Here is a 27,175-nt window from a genome sequence, read left to right as displayed (position 1 = left end):
TCTTCCATGGGCAAGAGCCAGGTACTCTGGACTGGGTACTGGGAGGTGTCACTGATGTGGCAGACTGGACCTTGTCCCTCCCGCAGGATTATAGAATTGGCATTGGCCACTCATGCCTATCCCCCTCACTTACCTCCCCCCCATTTCTTTTGACACTAATCAAACACAAGTCACTATAAACTGTTCCTTTATAGAATTCATAACAATATTCTATGACCAGAACAGACCAGAACATCAGTAGAAAATGCCCACTTCTTCTCACATTTACAGTACCACACTTCATTTGTTAATGGTAGTCTGTTTGATAAAAAAGTGCATAATATCTTGAATGCTGTGTATTAAAGTAAGTGTTTCATTTATCGTTGATAACATGTTGAATTGAAACTTTTTAATTTTATACAAATTCTAATCATGAATATTGCATTCTAGCATTATATTCCATTTTTCTTGAAAACTTACTCTCTCCACATGATATTAACTAATGAATATATTGTATATGGTTTTGGAATACTTTTAAAACAAGTTTTGATTTTGTAGCCAGTGCCTTGGCACATAGGGATAATTCCCTATGTCCAGGTGACTTGCGTTCAATTAGTAGCTCACACTTCTGAGGTACTGGCATGGGAGGATGGCACATGCCTGTCCAGGAGTGGTCACTTGTTCATGTACCCATCATATTAGATCTCCAGCAAGACTAGAGACTTGCAGACGGCTGAAGTCCCAAGGAGACATGGGTATTCGCTGAGTCACCACACAGACAGGATGATACACCAGTGCTCCCGCATTAAATGGCCATCCTAGTACATCATAGTTGAGCATGTAATAGGGGAAAGGTTAGGGCATTAAAAATAACAAAAGCACTTATGGCAGCAGCATGAATCTTCTCCAGAATGGGTCTGTGTTAGCCTAGAGGATGCTAAGGAGGGTCTGATAGAAACACTGACAAGCAGATGACCTGCAGGCAAGCTGGTGGGCAACTGTAGGAGCTAAAAAAAAGTTTTGATTTATTCATTATTTCCTGCTTATAAATAATATTAATTTCTCTGTGTTTATATTTAATAATTCTATATTATCAATATTTATTTATTCTTTGTTGACCACATTAGTCCCACTAGGGCAGTGTACTCTTTTTCAGGGAAGATCCGAGGTGTTATTCATACTGACTAGGGGAAACTTGGCCAGTCAACTTCCCCTACTCTTTTTTCAGTAAGTGCCATGGGACCTTTTACCTTTGTTTAAGCTACCACCAAGTCGAGCAGATGGGAACTTCGTGTACCAGCATGCTCAGGAGTGCAGCACCCCTTGTTCATAGGTGTGTACTAGGTTAATGGCCCTGGGGCCTTTACAAGCCTAATTATAGGATTACCCTGGCATCATGCCAACCGACCTTAGTTCCCAGTGCCTCTGTTGAGTAGAGCCACTGGAGTTATCCCTGGGGTAAATTTTCTATTTCCCATCCACTTATCAAGATTTCTCTTGAAGAGGGTCAGCGAGGTGCTCTGCTTGACATGTATGGGAAGTCTATTCCATAGCATGGGCAGTCTCTGGATTATGAACCTGTCCCTCCAGTACGTTCTGCTGATTGTGGTAATGAGGCTGAGGTCTCTGGAGCATGTGGTGCGGAAGGGTTGGGATTTCGTTAGAGGTAGCATTTCTAACAGAGCCGGGTTAAACATGGCTTTGTAAGTCAAGCAGAGATTGCCTCTAAGTATGCGATATGAGACGGAGAATAGTTGGAGTTTTTTGAGTCTGTCCATATAGGACAAATGTTTAAGGCCTAGGATCCTCTTTGCGAGGTATTTTTGTAGCCTCTCCAGTTGTTGCAAGTGTCTAGTGAGGTACATGCCAAATGGGGCATTGTACTCGCTGATTGGCCTAATGAGGGAAGAGTAGAGGGAGACAATGACCTCTTTCTTCCTGGATGCAAAACCTTCAGGAATGAGATGTGCCACATAGAAGGACTTTCTGACCGTACTGGCAATGTGGTGATCAAAAGAGAGGTTGCTGTCAACCTGTGTTCCCAGAACTCTTATAACACCTTCGGTGTTCAGTGGACTACCATCAGTGTGGTAATTCATGGGAACCGGGTTTATCTCAAAGGGGATGATTACACATATTTGGCATTGAGCTTAAGGCCATGGTTCTGACACCAGTCGTTGGTCTCAGTGAGGCCATTCTGTAGGATGTCAACATCACTTGGGGAGATAATAATAGCTCCCAACTTGCAATCATCTGTGAACTTTGTCAGCCAGAGTCCCTTCGTGTTGCCCTGGACTTCAGAGAAGTAGGTACCAAACAGGAGATGACCCAGGACCAAACCCTGTGGGACTCCACTCGTGACTGGTTGGCAGTCTGACTTGGAGTCAGCTACTTTCACACTGTGGGTTCTATCTGTGAGCCAGTTTGCAACCCACCTAGTGATATAGGGGTTGATGCCTAGCTTAGTGAGTTTTCTGTGATTCCTTAGTGGGGAATGGTATCAGAGGCCTTGGCCAGATCAAGGTAGGCTGTATGAACCACCTTGCCTTCATCCACAGCTCTGCAGACCGATTCAAAGAAGTCGACCAAGTTGAGCAAGCATGATCTGCTCTTCACAAAACCAAACTGTGTGGGATCCAGAGTTTGGAGATTCCCTATATCCTTGTTTATTAGGTCAATGATAATGCGTTCCATAGCTTTGCATATCAGACTCATCAGGCTAATGGGGCAATAATTCCCAGTGTCTGTATTCACTCCTCCTTTGTGGAGAGGGATGACTGTAGCAGTGTGCTATTTGGTAGGGACAAAGCCTGAGGTAAGGCTGTGATTGAACAGGGCACACAGGTGAGGTGCCAGTTCACTCTGTAGTTCATGTAGAACACACCCAGGGATATTGTCAGGTCCCATAGAAGCTGTATTCTTGGTCTTGGACAGTGCTGATGTTCTTCGTGTTTCACTGTTGCAGTCATCACACTTGGGTTATCTGCCTACAGGTACCCCTCAGTCGTTCTGCATCGGTTGCTGTTGCTTCAGTACTGATGTCAGGTCATCAGGGGTATAAAAACAGGCAGCCGACACCATTACATCAGTCTTTCTTGCTGAGGAGCCCAAAGCAGAAGCAGTTCGCATGAGTACCGGTCGGCCGCTACCTGAGTTTTTGTTTCCAAATTGAATCATCCTGAAGTCTTCTAAAGCTAAGTACCTCATTGGGGATCTTTTTTCTTGCTCTAACTGATGTCAGAAAAAAATTAACAGTTGTCTTGCTTGTGGAAAGCAAATACCACACCTAGATTTCCATTCTTACTGCGTCACCTGTTTAGGCCCAGACCACGACGTACCTCGCTGTCAGTTTTGTGCCTTGTTCAACACCCAAACTATTCATCGTCGAGCCCTTATTGTCACCAAAATACTTTCACTCTCGATCTCCATATTCCAAAATGGCTTTGGTAAGCCATCTGACTACCAATCTTCTGAAAAAACGTAAGGATAAAGACAGAGACAGACTGCACAGGTCCAAAACTGCTGACACCGCTTCCATTAAGCTGGTCGACAGTTCGCCGGTACTCAGTGAGGTGCTTTAGCAGCCCCTGATGCCCACTTTTATGGATTCGCAGGCTGCTACCGAGACCCATTCGGAGTCTGGTATACCACGAGACTCTTCTTTGACTACGGAACCTGCGGATGTCTCTACCGTGAATGGTTCCAGAGCCGCTGTGCAGGCACCAGCTTCCGAGGAAGATGTTCTTTGTGTTTCACTGTTGCAGTCATCACATTTGGGTTATCTGCCTGCAGGTAGCCCTCAGCCAGCCTGAATACCAGAGTCTTGGATTCCTGCATTGGATGCTGTCTCCTCCTCCATGACGTCAGGTCATCAGGGGTATAAAACATGCAGCCGATGCCATTACATTAGTCTTTCTTGCTGCGCGGTGCCCAAAGCAGAAGCAGTTCGCAAGTGCCGGTCGGCAGACTCCTGAAATTTTTGCTTTTGAGTTTCAGAACCGAAGTCTTCAAAAAAGCTAAGTACCCTGTTGGGGATCCTTTTTCTTGCTCTTAACCGATGTCAGTAAAAGTTAACAATTGTATTACTTGTGGAAAGCAAATACCTCATAAAGATTTTAATTCGTACTGCATTCCTTGCTTAGGCCCAGACCACAACTTCCCTCGCTGTCGGTTTTGTGCCTTCTTCAACCCCCGAACTAGTCATTGTCGGGCTATATTTGCAGCAAATTATTTTGGTACTTGGTATAACTATCCAGAAATGGTTTTGGTAAGCCATCCAACTACCGATATTCTGAAAAAAATATAAGGATAAAGACAGAGACAGACCGCATAGGTCAAAACTGCCAATGACGCTTCCGTTAAGCTAGTCACCAGTTCGCCAGTACAAAGTGAGGCGCTTTTGCAGGCCTTCATACCTGCTACTTCAGATTCACAGGCCTTTACTGAGACCCATTCGGAGTCCGGTATGCTGCAAGATGCTTCTTTGACTATGGAACCTGCGGATGTCTCTACCTTGGATGTGTCCAGAGCCACTGTGCAGGCACCAGCTTCTGAGGGTGTATTCAGGCCTACAAACTTACATTTTAAACTCACGCCATCTTCTTCATCCAGGCCTAAAACTCGACCCACGCCTGGAAAACTGACGTCCAAACCGCATGCTCAGGCTCATATGCCTAAAAAACAAATGCTTAGAATGGCTGAAGACCTTATTACCTTAATTAGGGGAAGCCAGCCTTCCCCCTCTAAGAGACCTAGAACTGATTTTCCTTCTGATTCTTCTGATCAGGATTCTGATATTTCTGTTTCTTCTGATTACCAGGATTTGCCCCTATCTACCTATGAGGATTCTGTTGCAGAGGATTCCATTCCCTCTGCTTCCCCTCCAGAAGATTTTTCTTTTGGTGAAACCTTGCACACTCTTAGGGATCATTTCCACTGGGAAAGCCAGGATTACTCTGACTCCAAAAAGAGGCTTAGGGAATTCTTACTCCTCCCTCAACACAGGCCTTTAGCTATCTTGCCTGTTATGAACATTGTGGATGATGCTTTCTTGGAATCTAGCCTTCTTCCCCAGATACTTTACCTCCAGCTCCCAGAAAACCTGACAGGTATTACAAAGTACCTGACTCTGACAAGTTCCTCTTCAATAATCCAGCTGTAGATCCAGACACCATTTCCCAAGGACCAAAGGGCATTAAGGCTACTGCTGCCAAAAACCCTACCCCTTCTGATAGAGATTCTAGAGCCTTGGACAGATGGGGGTAAGAAGATATATACTTCTGCTACTTTGGCCATTAGGGCTTTAAATTGCCAGTTTCATATGTTAAAGTACCAGCAGCATATCATGGGACTACTTAAACAAAAAATGATGTTGATTCCTGTCTGTGATAAACACAAAGAAATACAGGATTTAATGCATTCTGCAGAACAATTTGGTAAACATACTTTGCAATGTGGTTTTGACTCTTTAGAAGCATCTTGCAGGGCTGCTGTCACTGGGTCTGTACTTAGAAGGTATGCTTGGCTTAAGGAGCACAACCTGCCAGATCAAGTTAAAGCTAAATTACTGGATGCTCCCTTAAACCAAGACCGCCTGTTTGGCAACAAAGCAGAAGAAGTCCTCAAAAAGATGGAGGAAAAAGCTAAATCTATGCAAACTGTTAAAGATTTCCTGCAAGTACAGCCTCCCAGATTTAGTAGGCATTGGCCTTCAAAGAGTTGGTCCTTTCCAGCCTTTTCCAGGCCTTCTCAGTCCAAACCCAGGAACAGCAGACCACCTAGGTTACAGTCTCAGGCTATGCACAGGCCTAAGCAGTGGGGGGCTCCCACTTCCAAAGCAGGGAGTAGTAAGACACCCTCCTATGGGAAAATGGTACAATGACTTAACCTTAATCATTCCAAAACCTGCTCAGCTGCCTGCTCCCTTAGGAGGAAAGCTCACCCTGCATGCAAAAAACTGGGAACTCATTACCCAGGACAAATGGGTTTTGAATATAGTTTCCCAAGGATACAGATTTTAATTGCACACCCTACCAACCCCAAACGGTTGGCCAGACCTACCCCCCAAATCAGTGGGCAGAGGTTCAACAGCAGGTTCTCTCTCTCAGGGCTATTCAACGTGTCCCAGCAGAAGAAAGGGGGCAAGGTTTTTATTCAAGACTTTTCCTGGTACCCAGAAAAGGCAGCTCCTGGCATCCTATCCTAGACCTCTCTATTCTGAACACCTTTTTGGTAATCCCAAAATTCAAGATGCTAACACTTCAACAGCTGCTTCCTATGATAGGCAAATATGCCTGGTTGGCAACCTTAGACTTAAAGGAAGCTTACCTGCACATTCCAATAAGGGAATCTTGCAGGAAATACCTACACCTCAGGGCAGTCTCCATGTACTTTCAGTTCTCTGCACTTTCCTTTGGCTTATCTACTGCGCCAATGTATTCACAAAGTGTCTAGCTCCAGCCATTGCATTTTGCAGGCAGGGAAATATTCAAATATACCCGTACTTGGACGATTTTCTGATTCAGGCAGAAAGCCAGGAATTGCTATTAAAACATCTGGCATTCATAAAGAAACTTCTAAACTCACTGGGGTACACCATAAACTAAAAGAAATCTCACCTAGTACCCTGCCAACAAATTGTATTCCTGGAAGCAAACTTGAATACAACTTCCCAGATGGCTTTCCTCACTCCAGAGAAACAAGTTTATTTGACAACCTACTTCAAACTACTGGCCACAAAGGCCCAGCTATCTGCAAGGAAAATTTTGCAAGCCCTGGGGTTCATGGCCTCTTGCATTCTACTAATTCCATATGCAAGATTGCTTATGAGGAAACTGCAATGGTATCCAACAAGCCTATGGTGTCAACATTCTCAAGACCTGGAATCAATGATTCCTATCATTCCTTGTATAAAGACAGAGTTCCTTTCGTGGGCAGAGGCCTGCTACCACAACAAGGGGCTCTCTTTCACTCTAACCCCTGCCACCCAAACCCTAACAATAGACGCATCAGACTATGCATGGGGGGCTCACTTGGCAGGGCAGTGCATTCAGGGCAAATGGAACCCGAGACAGATGCACCTGCATATCAACCAAAAAGAAATGTTAGCTGTACAGAATTCCCCGACAGCCTCCAAGGACCACATTCTTCCAGGACAATTATTGTTAAAGACAGATAACACCACAGTTATGTGGTACATAAACGAGCAGGGGGGAACCCACTTGTACCCTCTCTGCAGACTAGCCATGGCTCTGTGGAACACAGCCTTGAGCTACCAAGTGCACCTACAAGCTCAGTTCCTGCCAGGCAAGCTAAATTCACTGGAAGATGACCTAAGCAGAAATATCATGGACCCACACAAATGGAAACTGGAACCAAAAATATTCAACCTCTTGAGGAACAAATGGGGGACCCCAGAGATAGACCTGTTTGCCTCCCCTCAGAACTACCAATTGGACAAATTTTGCAAAAGGACTCCCCACAGTCAAGCTTGGAAAGTGGATGCCCTGTCCTTTACCTGGGAAAGCCTCTCAGTTTATGCCTTTTCCCCTCTGCCTCTCCTCTCGAAGGTTCTTCTAAAGATCATACAGGACAAACCAAGGACAATACTGATTGCACCAGACTGGCCACGCCAGCACTGGTACCCCCTCTTGTGCAGTATGACACTGCTGGAACCATGGCACCTGCCTCAGACACCTTCTCTGCTGTCCCAGCAGGCGGGCCAGATTCTGCACCCTCAGCTTCAAACCCTGAACTTTGTAGCCTGGCTAATTCCTTGAGCTCTCCAATAGCATCCCTCAGTAAGCAGGTGCTAGATGTCATTCTGGAGACAAGGAGGCCTAGTACTAGAAAATCCTATGCTGAAAAGTGGAAAAGATACTGTTCCTGGAGCCAGACTCAGGAGATGGGTTCAACAGTGCCCAGTTTACCTCATATTCTTCAGTACTTAACAGAAATGCTCCACAAGGGCCTATCCTTCTTGTCTATTAAAATTCGTGCCTCTGCCATTTCAGCTCATTATAATACTGAACCACTCCTCTTCTCTCACCCTCTTCTAAAGCAATTCCTCAGAGGGGCCAAAAATTTAAGACCCCCAGGAGAGCCCCTACTCCAGCCTGGGACCTTAACTTTGTATTGGAAAAGCTCACTCTCCCTCCTTTTGAGCACTGCAGAGCTGAAATTCCTTTCTTGGAAAATAGCTTTCCTTGCCGTCACTTCAGCAAGAAGAGTGTCTGAATTACAGGCCCTCATGGCAGTGGAGTCCTTCATCATCTTCCATGCAGACAGGGTGTCCCTCAGAACCAATCCTTCCTTTATGCCCAAGGTGGTGTCTAGTGTGGCCCTTAATCAGTTCATTCATTTGCCTACCTTTTTCCCGAATCCAGAAAACAAAGGAGAATGAATACTGTACTCTTTGGACGTGCATAGAAAACTGAGATTTTATTTGGACAGGACTAAGCCTCTCAGAAAATCTGAACACTGCTAGTTGGCTTTGCTGCTAGGGCAGAGGGGAAGGCCATTTCAAAGCAAACCATTTCTAAGTGGATAGCCCATTGCATTCATTTCTGCTATAAGCACCATGGAAAACCTACCCCACAGGGGATAAAATCACATTCCACCAGGGTTGCATCTACCTGTACAGCCTTTCTCAGAGGTGTCCCTACCAGGGACATCCTAGAAGCTGCTACCTGGAGCTCTGTACATACCTTCACCAAGCATTACCACATGCCTATTTTTTTCTAAATCCAGAGCTGGTTTTGCCACTGCAGTCTTGCAGGGCTTAACAGCTGGCCCTAATGCTTTCTAGCTTCCTCCTCCCTTCCTTAGCTTTGGGAATCTACCTAAATGTGATGACTGCAACAGTGAAACACGAAGAGCATAGTACAGTTGTGTAGACTTACCATAAATGTAGATGTTCGAGTGTATTCACTGTTGCAGTCCTGATTACCCTCCCTCCAGCCCCCTGACTTCACTTGGCTCTACCTTTCCTTCTTGTTTGGTGTATTTAAACTTTCTGGTGTATTTGCTTTTTGTTGGAGGGGTACCATAACTTATAATTGCTTCCCATTGTGGGGGCACCTGCCATCTGGGGCAAGAAAAACTGATGTAATAGCGTCAGCTGCATGTTTTATACCCCTGACGACCTGACGTCATGGAGGAGGAGACAGCATCTGGTGCAAGAATCCAATACTCTGGTATTCAGGCTGGCTGAGGGCTACCTGCAGGCAGATGACCCAAATGTGATGACTGCAACAGTGAATACACTCAAACATCTACATTTATGGTAAGTTTGCACTACTGAACTTTCTTCGCATTACTGCTATTCGACTCAAACCAATGACTTCTTTCGCGTCTTCAGTTCTGTCTAAAACTACAGAGTTTCTAAGGCCAAGAGTACGAACTACACCTAAAAAAACAACGACCCAAACTCAAGCACCTGCTTTCTTGCCACAAAATCAAATGCTTAAAATGGCAGAAGACCTGATTATGCTGATTATGGAAAGCCAGCTTTCCCCTGCTAAGAGAAAAAGAGACCTGTCCCCAGCAGCTGTAACTGACCAAGAGTCTGACGACTCTGAGGTTTCTGATTATGAAGACATGCCCTTATCTGCTTATGAGGATTCAGATGCAGAGGAATCCATTCCCTCTGCTTCCCCTCCAGAGGATTTTTCTTTTGGTGAAACCCATCATACTTTAAGAGTATTTCCACTGGGAATGCCAGGAGTATCCTCAGTCCAAAAAGAGACTCAGAGAATTTTCACATTTACCTCAACATAGACCTTTAGCAATCCCTCCTGTTCTGGATGTTGTGGATGATGTCTTTATGGAATCCAGTCTAACTCCAGATACTTTACCTCCTGCTCCAAGGAAACCAGACAGGTACTACAGAGCCCCTGACACTCACAAATTTCTTTTAAAAAATCCTACTTCTGACCCAGAGGTCATTTCCCAGGGACCTAAAGGTATAAAAGCAACTACAGCTAAGAATCCCACCCCTTCAGACAGGGATTCCTGAGCTTTAGACAGATTGGGTAAAAAAGTATACACCTCTGCAACCCTCGCCATTAGGGCATTGAATTGCCAGTTTCACATGCTGAAATGCCAGCAGCATATTATGGAACTTATTAAGCAAAAATTATCTACCTTTACAGACTGTGCAGAAAAGAAAGAATTACAAGAGCTTATGCATTCTGCAAGCCAAGTCAGCAAGCATACCTTGCATTGTGGCTTTGATGCCCTAGAAGCTTCTTGCAGGGCAGCAGTCACTGGTTCTGTACTGAGAAGGCATGCTTGGCTTAAGGAACAAACCTTGCCATACCGTGTCAAATCAAAATTACTGGACGCTCCTTTGAACAAAGACAATCTGTTTGACACCAAAGCAGAAGAGGTTCTAAAAAAGATGGAAGAAAAAGCTAAGTCTATGCAGTCACAGATTTTTTGCAAGTGCAGCCTCCAAGATTCAGTAGGCATTGCCCCTCGAAACATTGGGCCTTTCCAGCCCCCTCAAGGCCATCTGAAATTAGACCCAGGGGAAACAGACCCCCCCAGATTACAGTCTCAGTATATGCAAAGATCTAAGCAATGGAGTGCCTCCACTTCTAACACAGGGAGTTCTAAGCCACCCCCTTACGGAAATAATTCACAATGACTTCTCAGCTCCACTCCTCACCTCTGTCTAATTGCTCGTGCCCCTAGAAGGAAAACTTGCCCATCATGCAAAAAACTGGACCTCCATCACCAAAGACTGATGGGCCCTCAACATTGTATCCCAGGGGTACAAATTTTACTTCCACTCACTGCCTACCCCAAAAGGGTTCCCAGACTTTCCTCCAAACCAGTGGGCAGATGCACAAAACCAAGTTCAATCCCTGCTCTCCATAAGGGCAATTCAACCTGTTCCTGCAGAACAAATTGGTCAAGGGTTTTATTCCAGACTTTACCTGGTACCCAGAAAAGAGGGCACTTGGTACCCAATCCTAGATCTTTCCATTCTAAACACCTTCCTGGTGGTACCAAAATTCAAAATTCTCACCCTTCAGCAGCTTCTTCCTATGCTGTCCAGAGATGCCTGGTTAGCCACCCTAGACCTAAAAGAAGCCTATCCGCACATCCCTATCAGGGAATCATGCAGGAAATATCTACATTTCAGGCCAGGATATATGCATTATCAGTTCTCTGCACTTCCCTTTGGCTTATCCACTGCTCCCAGTCTTCAAAAAATGCCTGTCTCCAGCCATTGCCTATTGCAGACAGAGAAAGATTTAAATTTATCCGTACTTGGATGATAGCCTGATTCAGGCAGTCAGGAAAAGCTGTTGCAGCACCTGACATTTGTAAAGAACCTTCTAACCTCCCTGGGGTACACTATCAATGAAAAGAAATCAAGACTAGTCCCCAGTCTAAAGACTGTATCCTTTGGAGCAAGCTTAGATACAGCATCCCAGATGGCATTCCTTACTCCTGAAAAACAAGCCTACTTCACTCAAATGGCCACCAGAACCCAGCTATCCACAAGGAAAATCCTGCAGGCCCTAGGGTTCATGGCCTCTTGCATTCTACTAATTCCATATGCCAGACTGCATATGAGGAAACTTCAATGGTACTTAAAAAGTCTTTGGTGCCAACATTCTCAGGATCTGGAAACCGTCATACCTATCACACCTTGTCTAAGGACAGAGTTTCTTTGGTGGCCAGCAACATGCAACCACAACAAGGGACTTCCCTTTACTCAACCCCACACCACCCTGACCCTAACCACAGATGCATCAGACTATGCCTGGGGAGCACATCTGGACAACAAGTGCGTTCAGGGCCACTGGAGCCCAAGTCAAATTCATCTGCACATCAACCAAAAAGAGATGCTAGCTGTTCAGCATGCTCTGACAGTTATGAAATCCCTACTCTCACCCGGACCCCTGCTAATAAAAACAGACAACACCACAGTTATGTGGTACATCAACAAGCAGGGAGGAACCCACACTTACCCACTCTTCAGGCTAGCCATGGCCCTGTGGAACACAGCCTTGGACATGCAGATTCATCTGCAAGCTCAATTCCTGTCAGGCAAACAAAACTCTCTAGCAGATGACTTAAGCAGAAATCTAGTAGACCCACACAAGTGGCAATTAGACCCCAGCACCTTCAGTCTTCTAACCCTGAAATGGGAGACCCCAGAGGTGGACCTTTTTGCCTCCCCCTACAATTACCAGCTCAGCAAATTATGCACCAGGACACCTCACAGTAGGGCCTGGAAAGTGGATGCCCTATCCTTCCAGTGGGTGAACCTCTCAATCTATGCATTTCCCCCTCTGCCTCTTCTCACAAGAATATTACTCAAGATAAGACAGGACAAACCAAGTGCAATCCTGATTGCCCAGGACTGGCCACGCCAGCACTGGTACCCACTACTGCGCAGCCTGTCACTGGTGCCACCCTAGCACCTACCCCAGATCCCAACCCTCCTCACCCAGCAGGAGGGACAGATCCTGCATCCGCAACTGCAAACCCTGAATCTTGCAGCCTGGCTTATTCCTTGAATTCTCCCCCAGTGACCAGCCTAAGCAAGCAGGTGCTGGACTTCATTCTTGAAGCCAGAAGACCCAGTACAAGGAAATCCTATGCTGATAAGTGGAAAAGGTATTGTTCCTGGATTCAATCTAAAGGAAAGGACACAACACTGCCCTCCTTACCTCTAATCCTGGATTACCTAGCAGATCTACTCCACAGAGGCCTATCCTTCTCCTCCATTAAGATCCATGCCTCTGCCATCTCGGCTCATTACAACACTGAGCCTGCTCTCTTCTCTCACCCTGTCATCAAGCAGTTCCTGAGAGGAGCAAACAACCTAAGGCCACCAAGAAGAGCACTCACCCCTGCTTGGGACCTTAACTTTGCAATGGAAAAGCTCACACTGCCCCCCCCCCCCCTTTGAGCCTGCAGCATCAGCAGAGTTAAAATTCCTCTCTTGGAAAACAGCCTGGCTTCTGGCCATCACTTCAGCTAGAAGAGTGTCTGAGCTACAAGCACTTATGGCTGTGGAACCCTTCATTATTTTTCATGCTGACAGGGTCTCCCTCAGGACTAGCCCTTCCTTTATGCCAAAAGTGGTGTCCTGTGTGGCTCTCAACCAATCCATCCATTTGCCAACCTTTTTCCCTAATCCTCAAAATAAAGGGGAAAGGATCCTGCACTCCTTGGATGTGCACAGGCAGCTTAGAGTCTATCTAGATAGGACTAAAGCCTTCAGGAAATCTGACCAGTTATTAGTCAGTTTTCCACCAGGGGCAGAGGGCAAGGCCATTTCAAAACAAAAAATTTCCAAATGGATAGCACACTGTATCCATTTCTGCTACAAACACCATGGGAAACCAACCCCTCGGGGGTCAGAACACATCCTACTAGGGCACCTTCTACCTCTACAGCATTCCTCAGGGGAGTCCCATCAGGGACATGCTGGAAGCTGCTACCTGGAGTTCTATACATCCCTTCACCAAGCATTACCACCTACCTATCTTTTCCAAATCCAGGACGGGTTTTGCAACAGCAGTCCTGCAGGGCATACTAGCCAGCCCCAACTCTTTTTGACTGCCTCCACCCTTTCTTCAGCTTTGGGAATCAACCCAAGTGTGATGACTGCAACAGTGAAATACGAAGAACATAGTTTAGTTGTGTACACGTACCATACATGTAGATGTTCGAGTGTATTTACTGTTGCAGTCCTGGTTTCCAACCCTCCAGCCCCCTTGTCTCTCTCTCTTTATCTCTCTCTCCTCTCTATGTCTATTACTCACCCCTTACTGGATTATTGGTATTTACATTTTACTGGTGGTGTTTTTTCCCACCATACCTTTGCTCCCTATTTGGGGGGGGCTCCTGACATTTGGGGCAAGAAAAACTGATGTAATGGCGTCAGCTGCCTGTTTTTATACCCCTGATGACTTGACGTCAGTACTGATGTGACAGCAACCGATGCAGAAATACTAAATCTCTGGTATTCGGACCAACTGAGGGCTACCTGCAGGCAGATAACCCAAGTGTGATGACTGCAACAGTGAATACACTCAAACATATACATTTATGGTAAGTGTACACAACTGTACTTTGTGGTGTACTGCAGTGTTAGTAATGGAAATTAATCAAAGTTGGAATAGAACTCACAGCTTTCCAGCACCAAAAGCAAATGTGCTACCTGTTAAGCCACTACTTAGAAAATAATTACTTAAATTTCCTGGAAAAATATGAAATCGCATTACTTGCATAGTTCTCTCAACACCATGTAGAAGACTGGATACAGAAATAAGGCTTTGAGGTAGTCTGCATAGGACGTGTTACTTATGCCCTGTATTCTTTTAATGAGGAAGCTCTGTGGCTATTCCAATTGTTGGATGTGCCTGGTTAGGTAGATGCCAAAGGGGGCATTGTACTCAATGACAGGTCTGAGGAATGCTGAATACAATGAAACAACAAACTTCTTGCACATAGATGCCATACCTTTGTTTATAAGTTGCACAGCATGGAATGATTTCCTCACTAATGTAGACATGGGATGGTCAAAGGTTAGACTGTCTGTGTGTGTCGCCAAGTCCTTGACTACTGGGTCAACTCTTAGGGGCGTGTTGTCAATATAGTAGTTACCGGGGTGGATGACTTCCTTAAGGATACTATTATGCATTTCTTGGCATTCTGTTTTAGACCATGGCTCTGACACAAGTTATTTGTCTGTGTCAGCCTGTCCTGGAAAACATTAGTGTCAGTGGGGGATTCTATGACTGCTCCTAATTTGCAATCGTCTTCAAATCTGGTCAGCCAAGAAATCCTTGACATTGGTAATGATTTCAGAGAAGAAAATGCCAAAAAGGAGCTGTCTCAGGATGCATCCCTGAGGAACTCTGTTTGTGACTGGCCTCTTTTGTAGAGGTGGGCTCCCTAATTCTATCTTCCTGGGTCTTGTCTGTGAGACAGCCAGCTATCCACTGGGTGTAGTAGAGTTTATACCTTAAGCTTTTTTCCTCAGGTGGACAGCAAATGTTGGAGGTATGACAGGGAAGAAACAGGTAACTGGGAACATATTTTCTGGGAGTGCAATGAGTTGGCAAACTTTAAAGATTCCTTGCAGACTGCTTTGTCAGAGATACTGGATGAGCAAATTGCTGTAACTAAGGAAATTTTTTTTTTGAGCTATGATATAGAATCGGAATTGCAAGACATAGTAAGGCCTTGCTGAGTCTTATTATGGTGGCTGCCAAAAAGCAGTTACTAAAAAATGGAAATCAAAGTCTAAACCAACTTTACCAAAAGTAGCGAATATAGTAACATAGATAAAACAACTGGAATTGGAATCTTTAGAAAAGGGTAGGAGCAAATTACATTGGAAAAAATGGGAATTGTAAAAACAATACATGCAGAGGAGGAGCAAGTTTTAAAAGAGGTCTGGATTTGAATGACCTATGTAATGTTTGACTGATAATGACTGGATAGATTGTAAGTGATATATAATGTTTGCAACTACAATTGTGTCAATCTGGTTTGTAATGTATAATGTTTGCAACTGGAACTGTGTCAGTATGGTTTGTTTTCATTTATATAAATGTAAAATTGCTTATGTCATATGTGATATGTAGCTGAAGTAGATACGGGTTCCTTCCTACCTGACTCTGGTGACACCCCTTCTTTAGGCCCAACACCCCAAGGTTGCAAGTGATAACAGATTTTGTTCTAGGTATCACTTTAGTTTAAAGGGCAATAGCACAACAACAAACAAACTATTTCAGCAGTGCACCAGTTAGCAGTAAGGCAGAGTGAGATATGCACGTAATGAAACCATACATTTACCCCCTTCCCCAGAACTCAACAGAAAAGATCTTGACATTCAAACATGCACACAAAGGCAATATCAATGAGTAGTAAAGCTTTTATAATGCAGCAATACAAACATGGAAAAAAATGCAATGTCATTGAGGGGGAAAAAGGGTTATAATACAACAGTGCAGATATGAAAGAGATGCAATGTCATTGAGCAGTAAAGATTATTGAAGGCAGCAGTACTAACACGAGCAAAATGCAATGTCACTGAACAATAAAGATTTATAATGCAACAATACAAATATGAGAAAATGCAATGTCACTGAACAATAAAGATTTATAATGCAACAATACAAATATGAGAAAATGCAATGTCACTGAACAATAAAAATTTATAATGCAACAATACAAATATGAGAAAATGCAATGTCACTGAACAATAAAGATTTATAATGCAACAATACAAATATGAGAAAATGCAATGTCACTGAACAATAAAGATTTATAATGCAACAATACAAATATGAGAAAATGCAATGTCATTTAGCAATAAAGAGTCTTTAGAGCAACAGTACTAACATCCTCTATCCCCTAGATCAAGCTAAACAAACCAACTATGAGACATACTATTGTACCCTGTTCACTGGCCAGTGACTACTTACAGTCCTAATGCTGGCATGATGGGGCCCAAGGTTGGAGCTCATATGGATCCCAGCTATTTGTAATCCATAAAGCATTTGGGGGGAGGGATCCCCAATCTTATAAAAGTATAAAAATGATGGCCAAAAGCATCTCACCACTCCGTCGAGAATATCCCAGCGACAAGGCACCACAGTTCCTCAGACGAGAAAAATGGAAAATCGCCCACCAGAACTTTGATAGTCATCTATGGCATCTCTGCACTAGGTCCAAGGGAATTCCTTTTCTTGCTGACTCATATGCAGGTGTGGAATTACTGGTTTCAGACTTCTCTCCTGAATCCACAAAATACCAACATCCAGGATTTCAGCAAGAGACAGACACAAAACACTAGAAGAAAACAAATCCAGTCATGCTGCAAGGCCCTTTTCCCTTCAGCTAGTCTTTCAGTCTTCCCTCCTTCAGCTAGTGTTCCAGTCTCCTCTCTTATATCTAATGACACTGTCTATATTTTAGTCATGGTAGCATTGTAAATACTGTATTTTTTAAGTTGTTGTTGTTAGTTAGTATACTATGCATACTTCAGTTTATGTTTACTTTCTTCCTTTTTTCAACGTAAATCTGTTCTCATGGCTTTTTTTTGTCCTATATATATATTGTACCCATTATGTAATTAATATTTGTGTAAAATGTATTGTATGTACTTCCATATGTATGCATGGTTTATATTATGAAAAATAAAAAAAATTATTTGAAAAAAAAAATTGTCTTTTATATTCTTGAAAAGGAGCTCCACCTTGTGGTATAATGGAAAACTGCAGTCTATTACTTCTACAATAAAATACAGTGGGAGCTACAGATAATTTAATAAAGATGTTTCTTGTTTATAAAAAAAAAAAAATACCTTAACTCAAGCTTATCAACAATGCCCAAGTAGGGTGTTGTGCCAAATGACTTGGCTGGGTCAAGGTAAGCAGTGTGAATCATTTTGCCCACATTCATTGCTTTGATGACCTTCACAAAGAAGTCCACCAAGTTAAGTAGGCATGATCTCCCCTTGAAAAAAACAAACTGGGTTGGATCCAGTGTTTGGCAGTTTCCTATATCATTGTTGATCATTTCCATGATAATTCTTTCCATGGCTTTGCATATGAGACTAGTGAGACCTATAGGTCTGTATTTTCCAGGGTCTGTAGATAGCTCATAGGTTCATAGGTTGGTACTAGGCTATCAGCCCTAGGGCCTATACAAGCCTAGCCATAACAATTCCCTGGCTATTTCTTCCCACACTATTTACTTCCCTGGACCCCTGTCTAGCAGGGCGACTGACATGATCCCCGGGGTCAACTTTGTGTCGAGGGATGACAATTGCCTTTCTCCATTCATGAGGCACAAAGCCTGTTTGGAAGTTACAGTTAAATAGCAATTCCAGAGGCCCTCATAGGTCATGTTTTATGCTGTTTAGAAGGCAGCCTGGGATGTTGTCTGTGCCCATCGATGCCATGTTCTTGGCTTTAGAGAAAAGACTGAGCATCTGTTCCATAGTGATAGTAGGAGTTATATTTGATGGTATTTCCTGAGGGGAGTTTGAGGGGGAAAGAAGGGTAAAGTTAGAGCTGAATTTGCCTGCCAGTAGGTTTACTATACTGTCTGGCTTAGTATAGGTGGATCCATTAACAATGAGCTCTGCATACAATTGTGTATTGCCTTTGAGGTTGCAGACATAGCTAAAGAATGTCTTATTGTTGTTTTTTGCCTTGGAGGCCAACTTTACCTCCAATTTGGCTTGGTATACTTTATTTGTATTACCTTTGAGGATGCAGACATAGCTAAAAAATGCCTTATCGTTGTCTTTTGCCTTGGAGGCCAACTTTACCTCCAATTTGGCTTGGTATACTTTATTTGTCCTCTGCATTGTTTGTTTAGTTTGAGAGTGCTTTTATCCTGCTAGGTGCTACACCTCCTAATTTTTGCCATGATTTTCTTCCTTCGTTTATACAGCCTACCAATGTTGTGATTCCAGCAGGGTGGCTTGTTTTTTGTGTTAGTTTTTCACTTCTTCCTAGTGGGTACAGCTGCTTCTATGCAGCTATTAACATGCTTGCACAGGGTTTCTAACAGTTCCATCTAGGCAGCAGTGTTCTCACGGATTATGGGGCTTTTAATTCTTCCAGGTTATCACTTAATAGTAGGAAGTTAGCCTTAGAGTACTTCCTGAACATTCCAGGGGTTCTAGGTTTTATTTTTACTTCAGAGGAATCCATTTTGCGGCCTAACCTTACCAGCAAAGACATTACACTAGAGGGTGTGCAGCACTCTCCCATATTAGTTAGGACCAGATCCAGTATGTATGCTCCCCTGGTTAGTGTATTGACAATATGTCTGTGCATGTTTGGTGTCGTATATGATTCCCAGTTAATAATGGGATAATTAATGTCACCCATGAATATGGTATTGGGTTGGATGGTGAATGTTTCTAGTAAGTTTAACTACATGGTATGGATTTCCTAGGTCATACAGGGGGACCTATATCTTGTAAGGAAGTGGTATGGGATTTTGGTAATTAGAACATAAAGATACTCAAGTACATTGTCTTGTTTGACCAGCCTTGAGGTATATTTATTTTTTTATGTAAATTGAGATGCCTCCACCTTTAGACTTGATGTCTGCATAGTATCTGGTCTAAATGTGCTAATGCCGGTGTGCTGTCTGTGGCTTTAAACCATGTCTCAGTGACTACACAGACATCAGCATTCTGTAGGGTGAGAAGAACTTGAAGGGAGTTAGGTTTCTTGTTTAGACTGCTAGTAACACCTTTACATTTTCTTGGCATTGGCTCGCTATGTTAGAAGTACTTTCAGTTTGGCGCATTGACTCGCTATGTTAGAAGTACGTTCAGTTTGGCGTTACCTAAAAAAGGAACTATGGCACAGGACATTTTTTGCTAATAATCAAATGCTTAGAGGGTTGAGGTGCAAACCATCCCTGGCAAAACAGCATGGTCTGTTGACCATCTCTTTCCATGCTGACAAATACTGCACTGTTAGAGTGATCCCAGAAGCCAAGCCAATTATTAAAGTCAGCCATCTTCTGTTCGTATTATGGCATCATCCTTGGAGAAGGTAAAATGCTGGAAAATGCTAGGCTTATACCACCTTGGGACATATATACTGAGAGCTTCATGATGTCTCTCTTCATATAGTATAGGGAGGTACGTCTCAGGTCATTTTCATCAACTTGGACTATGACTGAGTCATACTGGTACTTGTGTTGCAATGACCTGAGTGCATGAGTTATGTGGCAGGTCCTGACCCCTGATAAACAACTGACTATGACTTTCTCCTTACTCAGCTTGGTGAGAGGTACAGCAGTGTGTCTCACAATGGAGTCTCCAGTGACCAGAATGCTGCATTGTGTGGTGGGTAGACTTATGGACTTAGAAGTAGAGGCTCCATGAGACATGTCTGTATGTGTTAATGTGGGTGCTATTTTGAAAGAGTGCATTCAGGGCTGCTGAGGGTATTTGTTCTGTGTACTTCATCCAGGAGGTCTTTGGGTTTAGGGAGGTTACACTTAAGTGTCTCAGAATATGTAGGCCTATGTTTCTGCTTTGAATTGTGTGTGATGGGTGCAGTGTGTGTGTACTACTGACAACCTAATTGACATTAGAAGTGCTTTTATGTGAGAACTTTGCCTCCAGTGACATTGTGTAAATAATCTCTCACATACCTTATCATTTTGAGAATTAGCTGGTTGTCAGTAAACATGAGGCAATTACTACATTGCCTCAGGATGCCCATGTCCACTAAGCTTATAACAGAGATAGTGGGAAAGTTCATATCCATGGCAACAGACCCTTTTTTATTGATTATAAGGTTGAGGCGAGAATACAAAGTAATATCAGGAATATAAGGTTTGCAATTCTGGGGGCAGTGCTTGTCACTGCAAATTAGTTGCCGTATGTACAACTAGGTACTGGTGAAATTTCAAGGGTGCTTTTACAGGAAAAAATGTCAGCTCAAGGTGTCTGCATCTATAAAGGGTACTGCCAAACATTTGAGTGGAAACTACTAAAGTAGACCCTGACAATTTATGGATGAAGTGTTTAGGGAGATATTCTGAAGGTAGGTTAGATAGCAGCTAATCAAACAGTACTTACCGAAAAGAAAGAATAAGCTTTGTGAAGAATGATTAAAAGAAGGAATTCATCTGTTTGGCTACTGCCTGGCTACTACTAGTGCTGGTCTCACCACAGCTTCATGCTGCTGGAATACAATGCCCCTTTGATTCTTCTCCCACCAGAAGGGAGACAATAGCCCCGATCCCAAGATGAAAAGCAAACCAGAGGCTCTTTGGTGATTAACAGTCTGTCCTAGATAATGCAGGGGTGTGTAGATTTGTTGTGGCCTTTTCCTAGTAGATGCCTTGAATAGCAACCAGACCAATCAGAAAGGTCCAACACAGACATTCACTGCCCAGTCAGAGACTGTCAGGAATCAATGCCCTCTGCTTCTTCTGTCACCAGGAGTAAAATATAGGCACAAATTCCAAGCTGGCACTTATGAAGCAGTAATTAAGCTTTCTGGTGATCAGCAGTCTCCAGGAAATAATGTCCCCATGCTCCTTCTCTCACCAAGAGCAAAACAGAAGCACTAATCCCAAAATGACTACTGACAAGCAGAACATGTGCTCTCCAATAAATGGTGGTCTTGGAATAGATGTTGCAGCTATTAACGGTAAAATAGAAAAAATAGGTTAATATCCTAAGAGTTGTTGTGTGAACTATGCAGTTAGAGATAAAAGAGGGGATAACTCAAGCTTCAGCAATCTAAGGGGAGAGCCAGTCATTTTAAAAGAACAGGATAGACTGGAAGGGGGTGGGCACTATATATTCTGGGTCTATGGAATACAGTGGGATGGCTAATAAATGTAAATAGGTGGAGGGGAATGATTTCACAAAATGATGTTTGCCCTTACTGTCAGTCAATGAAAGAAGAGAAGGAAGAAAATGTGTTCAAATTAACATAAGCAGCATTCAACTACCAAGACTGCTGAGTTTAAAAGCACAACACCTCTAGGGTAAGAGAGTGGAATTTCTGTAACTCACAAGAGACAGAGGTGGTCTCTTTCCTATTTTAAATATGTCATTTAAATTAGAGTACAAGTAAAACACAGTGTAAAGAAAATACACAACAATGTCATACCTCTCAATTGTACACATTTTCGCTGAATGTCCAGATTTGTGTGTCATATTTTTGGTCTATTTTCCAGGCAAACTAGTGGCAAATCATTTAAAATTGAAGTTAGAAAATAATGATAGACATTTGAGTTTCAGGCTTCATTCCTTTCAAAAAATTCATGCTAATGCAAAACCTGTTATTCTGTCAATTTTCTAAGTTTGTAAGTGCAGTATTTAAAAAATGTCCCTATTTTTCAGCCTTTGCCCCACTTTTATGTATGGCTTTGTCCAGATTTCTTGCTCTAAATGGTTGAGAGGTATGCATACTGTAGAAAACAGAAGAAGGCAATGAAACAATACAAAATACAAGAAAGCAAAAACAAACTAACCTTTCCCTCACTGCAGTGTATGGCAGAGCCTGAGTGGGCTTTTCCAGCTTCCTTTTTCCAGAGGTTTCTTTATGAATTGCTGAAATAGTTCCAGGTCAAGGCAAGAATCACCTCCTCCCTGAAATGCACACAGGAACTTTGCAACTCTGCATATAAAAATCTGCTAACATTCTTCAGAAAAACAGTTTTGATCAAACCAGTATTCTATCCAGCCTCTCCAAATTACACACAACATTCCTGTGATTTGGTCAAGTGAACAGAATGTAACACACTGAAGTATTCTAACCACCCGCATCAGAAAACATTTATCTCTTCCCCTGCAAAATGAGCTTGTATAATCCCTGAGTTTGCAGCAGAAAACTATAGGCAAGCCACGCCCCCCCCCCCCAAACCCTTGCTTGTATAGAATCATTGAAATAACAGGTTGTACAGTCAAGTCCCCATTTCAGAGGCGTCACACTGTCAAGCTTGCAATTGTTCCACAGTCTTCATTTTAGAACCACATGTATTGCTTCCTATTATATTATAGACTTTCTTGTTATTGAAAATCAGTAAGGATATTTGGAAAAAAAAAAGATTAGCTATGTACTTGTTTATTTTATTTATTTATTTATTAATTCATTTATTTGCCAGTGGTCTATCAAGAAATGCACTTGGAAGAATTAACAACAGCTGAGCTGAACCGTAAACTGGCACCTTTGTTCAGCCTTTCCCCCAACCAGATTCACCATACTTACCGGCAAGGCCCAACAGGAATCCACATTATTGTTAATGATCTGGTAAGAGATAATGAGATTGTATTTGTATGACATTTTATTTATTTGTTTAAAATTGTTAACTAGGGTAGAACACATACATGAAAGGATTTAAGGATTAAAATTAATAACATATACCACAGATGCAAGTGAGGTAACTAGAAAGAAGAGGTAAATAGCACGTTCTGTTTAGGTAGCAATAGACTCAGTACTAAATCAATATTATTTTCAAGAAATTGTTACACTGCTTCTGTACAATTCATACCTTGGCAAATCATGTAAATCTAATGTGATAGAGTGTACACGTAAGAAAGAAAGAACAGTGTTACAGCAGAGGTTGATAGAAGTTGAAAGTATTGATTATGTGAAACAGAAAGAGAGTAAAGAAGTTTATGTTGTGTGAGGTGTGGAATAATATGTGGGTGATTAATGTACATAAAGAAGGAACTAGAAGGGTTGAGAGAGGTATATTTAGGAGATGGTGTCTTGGCAGTTGATATATGCAGCAAGTATGATAGGGATAGTCAAGGTTGTAACGTGAAAACAAAAGCTATTTCAGAGAGAGAGAGAGAGAGAGAGAGAGGTCAAAAATGTAGCCTTTGCATACTTCTGCTGTGGTGAAGGGATTAAATACAACATTTAGTTTTCTGACTGAATAAACAGGGGATCATAAGGGAGAAGGACGGATGATTATCCCCTATAATGCAAATCAATGCATTTAAAATGTGCTAAGTACGACAGTCACACTCATAAACCACCTGCAATGAAATGCTTATGCTGGCAACGGTGATTAAAATGTTGTAGTGAGGTAACACATGCGTTTTAATTTACAGATGATCCGGAATTTGCTAGATGAATCGTGTTTCATTGTAACTGCCAAAAAAGGTATGAATCATCATGGCACGTTTTTATAAAATCATACAGCTTCTATATTCAGTTTTGAAGTAATTAATGCTTGAAAAGTACAGTAACACAGCTTTGACTTCATAAAAATGTTTCTTTGATGCAAAACAAAGTTTTGATAAACGTTTTGCAAAAAGTAATATTTCTAATATATTCATATTCTTAATATATAACAATGCAATCCTCTAGTTCAGGTAAATAAGAGAGATACTACAAATGAACACCGCAAATATTATTTTAAAGCTGTATAAAATGAAATAGAATCATTGCTTTGTTCACTATAATCTTTGGGGGTGGGAATGAGAATATATGTAATTATATATGAAAAGCTAAACTACTGCAATGCACAAACATATGAGTTAACAGGTTTTATATTGTTTTTCATTCTGTTGTAATCCCCTACCTACCAAATAAAACATACAGCACGCATATTTTGCCTAACCATTTACCTTTAATAGGAAGTACATTTCAAATCTTAAAAGTAATTTCCCTAACCCAGAAACCTCTAGATGAAAAAAGAATGATTCAACATCTCTTAAGTCAAACTCCAGTCTAATAGAATAGAGTCTTCTGGCAGCCCCACACACAGAACCTTTCTGAGAATATTCTAGCTGCACCTACAGACACTGGGTGTTAGACATTTTAGCATGTGGTGATTTTATCCAAGTGAAGCGGTCCATTGGTTCTAGCAATTTCTGTTTATTAACAATTTTAAAATGCACACTTTACTGCATTTTATAGGTCATGACTTTTCAGAAAAAAAAACAACACTGCTTAAACACTCCAGGAGCGCATGTTCAATATACAAGATGTGTTTCTACAAGGCACCCTGATAGTCCGTAAAGACCACTGAATCAGTCAGTGATGGACTACCACTTTCCCCTTTCTTAGTTTGCTGGATTGGCTTCATCCAGGTGATGGTTTGTCATCATTTTGTAGATAAAGTGAGATGTTTACTTTTTCTCTTTCAGCTGGGAAGCACTGCAGAAAGCTCAGTGTGATTATTTATTGGCTACATGGCAAACAAGTTAGTTTTTAAGCTTTTTTTTTTCAATGCACAGAGCCGCCCACCGAGCCACATCAGTTATCAGTGCCCTGTATAATAGAAAAAAACATAGACAGTAAAATGTACCTATTAAGTTAGAATTAAATCTGAAACCTGTTAAACAGTGTGGCATTGGGCAGAAATAAGTTTAGAGCAGCTAGCATGTGTATTGAATAGCACTACCATATCCTAACATTGTATAACATCCTGGCCTTAACCCCAGAAACTACCCTAGGAGACCCCTGTTAAAACCCAATCCTTGATCCTAAACAGCCAACCCTATTACACGACAATGCCTCTGTGACCAGCTTTGTAGATTCAATGTAGCAATTGTCTCATGCTCTTAGACAACCAGTTAATCATAAAAGAAAATAACACAGTATGCAGAGATGTAAATACATAACTTTCTTGGAGGCAAAAATCTCTCATAAAAATGAGATTGTCAGGAATACCCACATTATATTCCTCACACATACCATTCACTACACACACAGATTGTCTTATGCTGAGGTGCTTATAAGAAACCTTCCCAAACTAAAACCACCTAATGGCAATACTGTTCCTTAGCAATCACTAAGGCACACACCAAAAGCAGAACCAAACATCTCACAAAAGTCTATACCTAATGGTCTCCCAAGTGCAAAGCTATAAGGCAGGCATACACTTTACCTACTGCTCTTGTCAATGGGGACACCATTTTGTGATACACAGACACCCCACTCACCAGGTTGTACAGGAGAAGAAAACAGTTAATTTCCTATCTGGAGCCAGGATTGGCAATATCACGCATGCACTCAAATTACTGCACCACAGGTACCAATAAGATTCTATCATAGTCCACATGGGTGTAAATGGTCTGAGACATACCTCACTTGACTATAAGAAAAGAGACACACTGAATCTCTTGGAATATATGTCACAGGCAGATATGATCCTTGCAATGAGCAGCATTCATGGGATAACATGATCAAAAGACCACGTTGCTTTGCCATGGATAGGTTGCACCTGTCCCACTTAGACTTTCAGATATTGGCTAACACTTTTGGCCACCCAGTTAGAGCATTTTTTTAGGCAAAGCCAAAAAGGCAAAACTACCTATATAGTGAAAATGTCTACATGCAACCTTTAGGTGTTACTGCTCAATGTTCAGAGCCTCAACAAAAATTCCACACATTTCAAGCCTTCATCACTCCAGGGAATGTGTACATCTATGCCTTAACTGATACTTGGTTTAAAGTCATAGAAACTACTCTTGAACTGCAAGGTTACAGAGCCTTCCACTTACTTAGACCAAGAACAGCACAGACTGGGGCCAACGGTGGAAGTGTTTCAGTCTATGTTAGCAACAAACATACCTCCAGGTTGGTTAACAGGATGATACCATGGAGCTTATCCATGTCCAAGCCACCATAGGTAAGATCCCTCATATCATGGATAGCTACAAGTCACCATCTATCCCCTTAGACTCTGATGACTCTTTCCTAAACCTACTAGAGGCAGTCACCATCCAACCAAATACCCTCTTCATGTGTGACTTTAACAACCCTTTTATAGACTGAGAAATGTACACTCCCTCTAACTCAAAGGCACAAAGCTTTCTGGACTTTATTAACACAAACAGCCTGGAACAGATAGTGTGTGATCCAACCAGAGAATCAAACGTACTGGATCTGGTTCTCACCAACATGGGTGAGCATTGCACACTACCCCCACCCCCATGTCACTTCCCCACTTGTGAGGTCGGATCACAAAGCTGTCTCATTTGAAGTAAAAATCAACCCAGAAAATCTAGCTAAACCATTAACAGTCAGAAACCATTCAAAGGCAAACTACATCCTAGTAATTGACAGTTTGTCAAAATTCAAGGCTCCCCCCAACCCCGAGACTGCAGCTATCTATGCAGAATTAGTCACAGAGTCACTATACAAACATGTGAATGGCTGCACAGAGACTGCCATACCTACCATAAATAAGCCCAAACCAAAGCTTAAAAATAAACCCCACTGGTGGAATTCTCATCCAAACCAGGTATATAATAAAAGAAGAAAACCCAAGCCAAAATCAGGAAAAGCAACTCCTTTAAAGACAAGTGTTCTCTTATACAACTGAACAAGAAACTAAAAAGTCTGATTAAGTCAAACAAGGGCAACTATGTGGTCGGGACAGTCTCATAGGCTAAGGACAATCAGAAAGCTTTCTTCATCTATATCTGGAACCTTAGAGGTAACACACAACAGTGTGCTGTACTGGTGGTGAACAGTACCACCTATGCCAATCACGGTGACATGGCAAATCTACTGGCTAATAAATTCACGTCAAACATCAACCCCCACTACTCCCCAGTTCCACCAGGTGAAATCCCCTCCAACATACTTCCACTAGATATCAGCAGGGACCAGATGCTGGCAGCACTTGCTAAAGCCAAGAACACCACCTCCATGGGTCCCGACAACATCCCCAGTTGTCTCCTGAGCTGTCTAAAGAC

The 27,175-nt window shown here is 42.4% G+C and overlaps 1 protein-coding gene across 3 annotated transcripts in view; it reads left to right on the top strand.

The window, feature by feature from the left end:
- Window positions 1-27,175, top strand: part of LOC122788117 (transcription factor CP2-like) — a 343,940-nt gene that overhangs the window by 301,090 nt on the left and 15,675 nt on the right. For all 3 annotated transcript variants that reach the window (XM_044055054.1, XM_044055053.1, XM_044055055.1), the window contains exons 13-14: window positions 22,621-22,766; window positions 23,576-23,627. In XM_044055054.1, coding sequence (XP_043910989.1) covers window positions 22,621-22,766; window positions 23,576-23,627 — 198 coding nt within the window. The remainder of the gene's footprint in view (window positions 1-22,620; window positions 22,767-23,575; window positions 23,628-27,175) is intronic.

This window comes from Protopterus annectens, chromosome 13.part0, assembly GCF_019279795.1.
Source record: "Protopterus annectens isolate FY-2018-M chromosome 13.part0, PAN1.0, whole genome shotgun sequence".
Classification (NCBI taxonomy): Eukaryota; Metazoa; Chordata; order Ceratodontiformes; family Protopteridae; genus Protopterus; species Protopterus annectens.
Note: the sequence above shows the minus strand (reverse complement) of the source record. Positions and strands in the feature narration are given on the sequence as shown.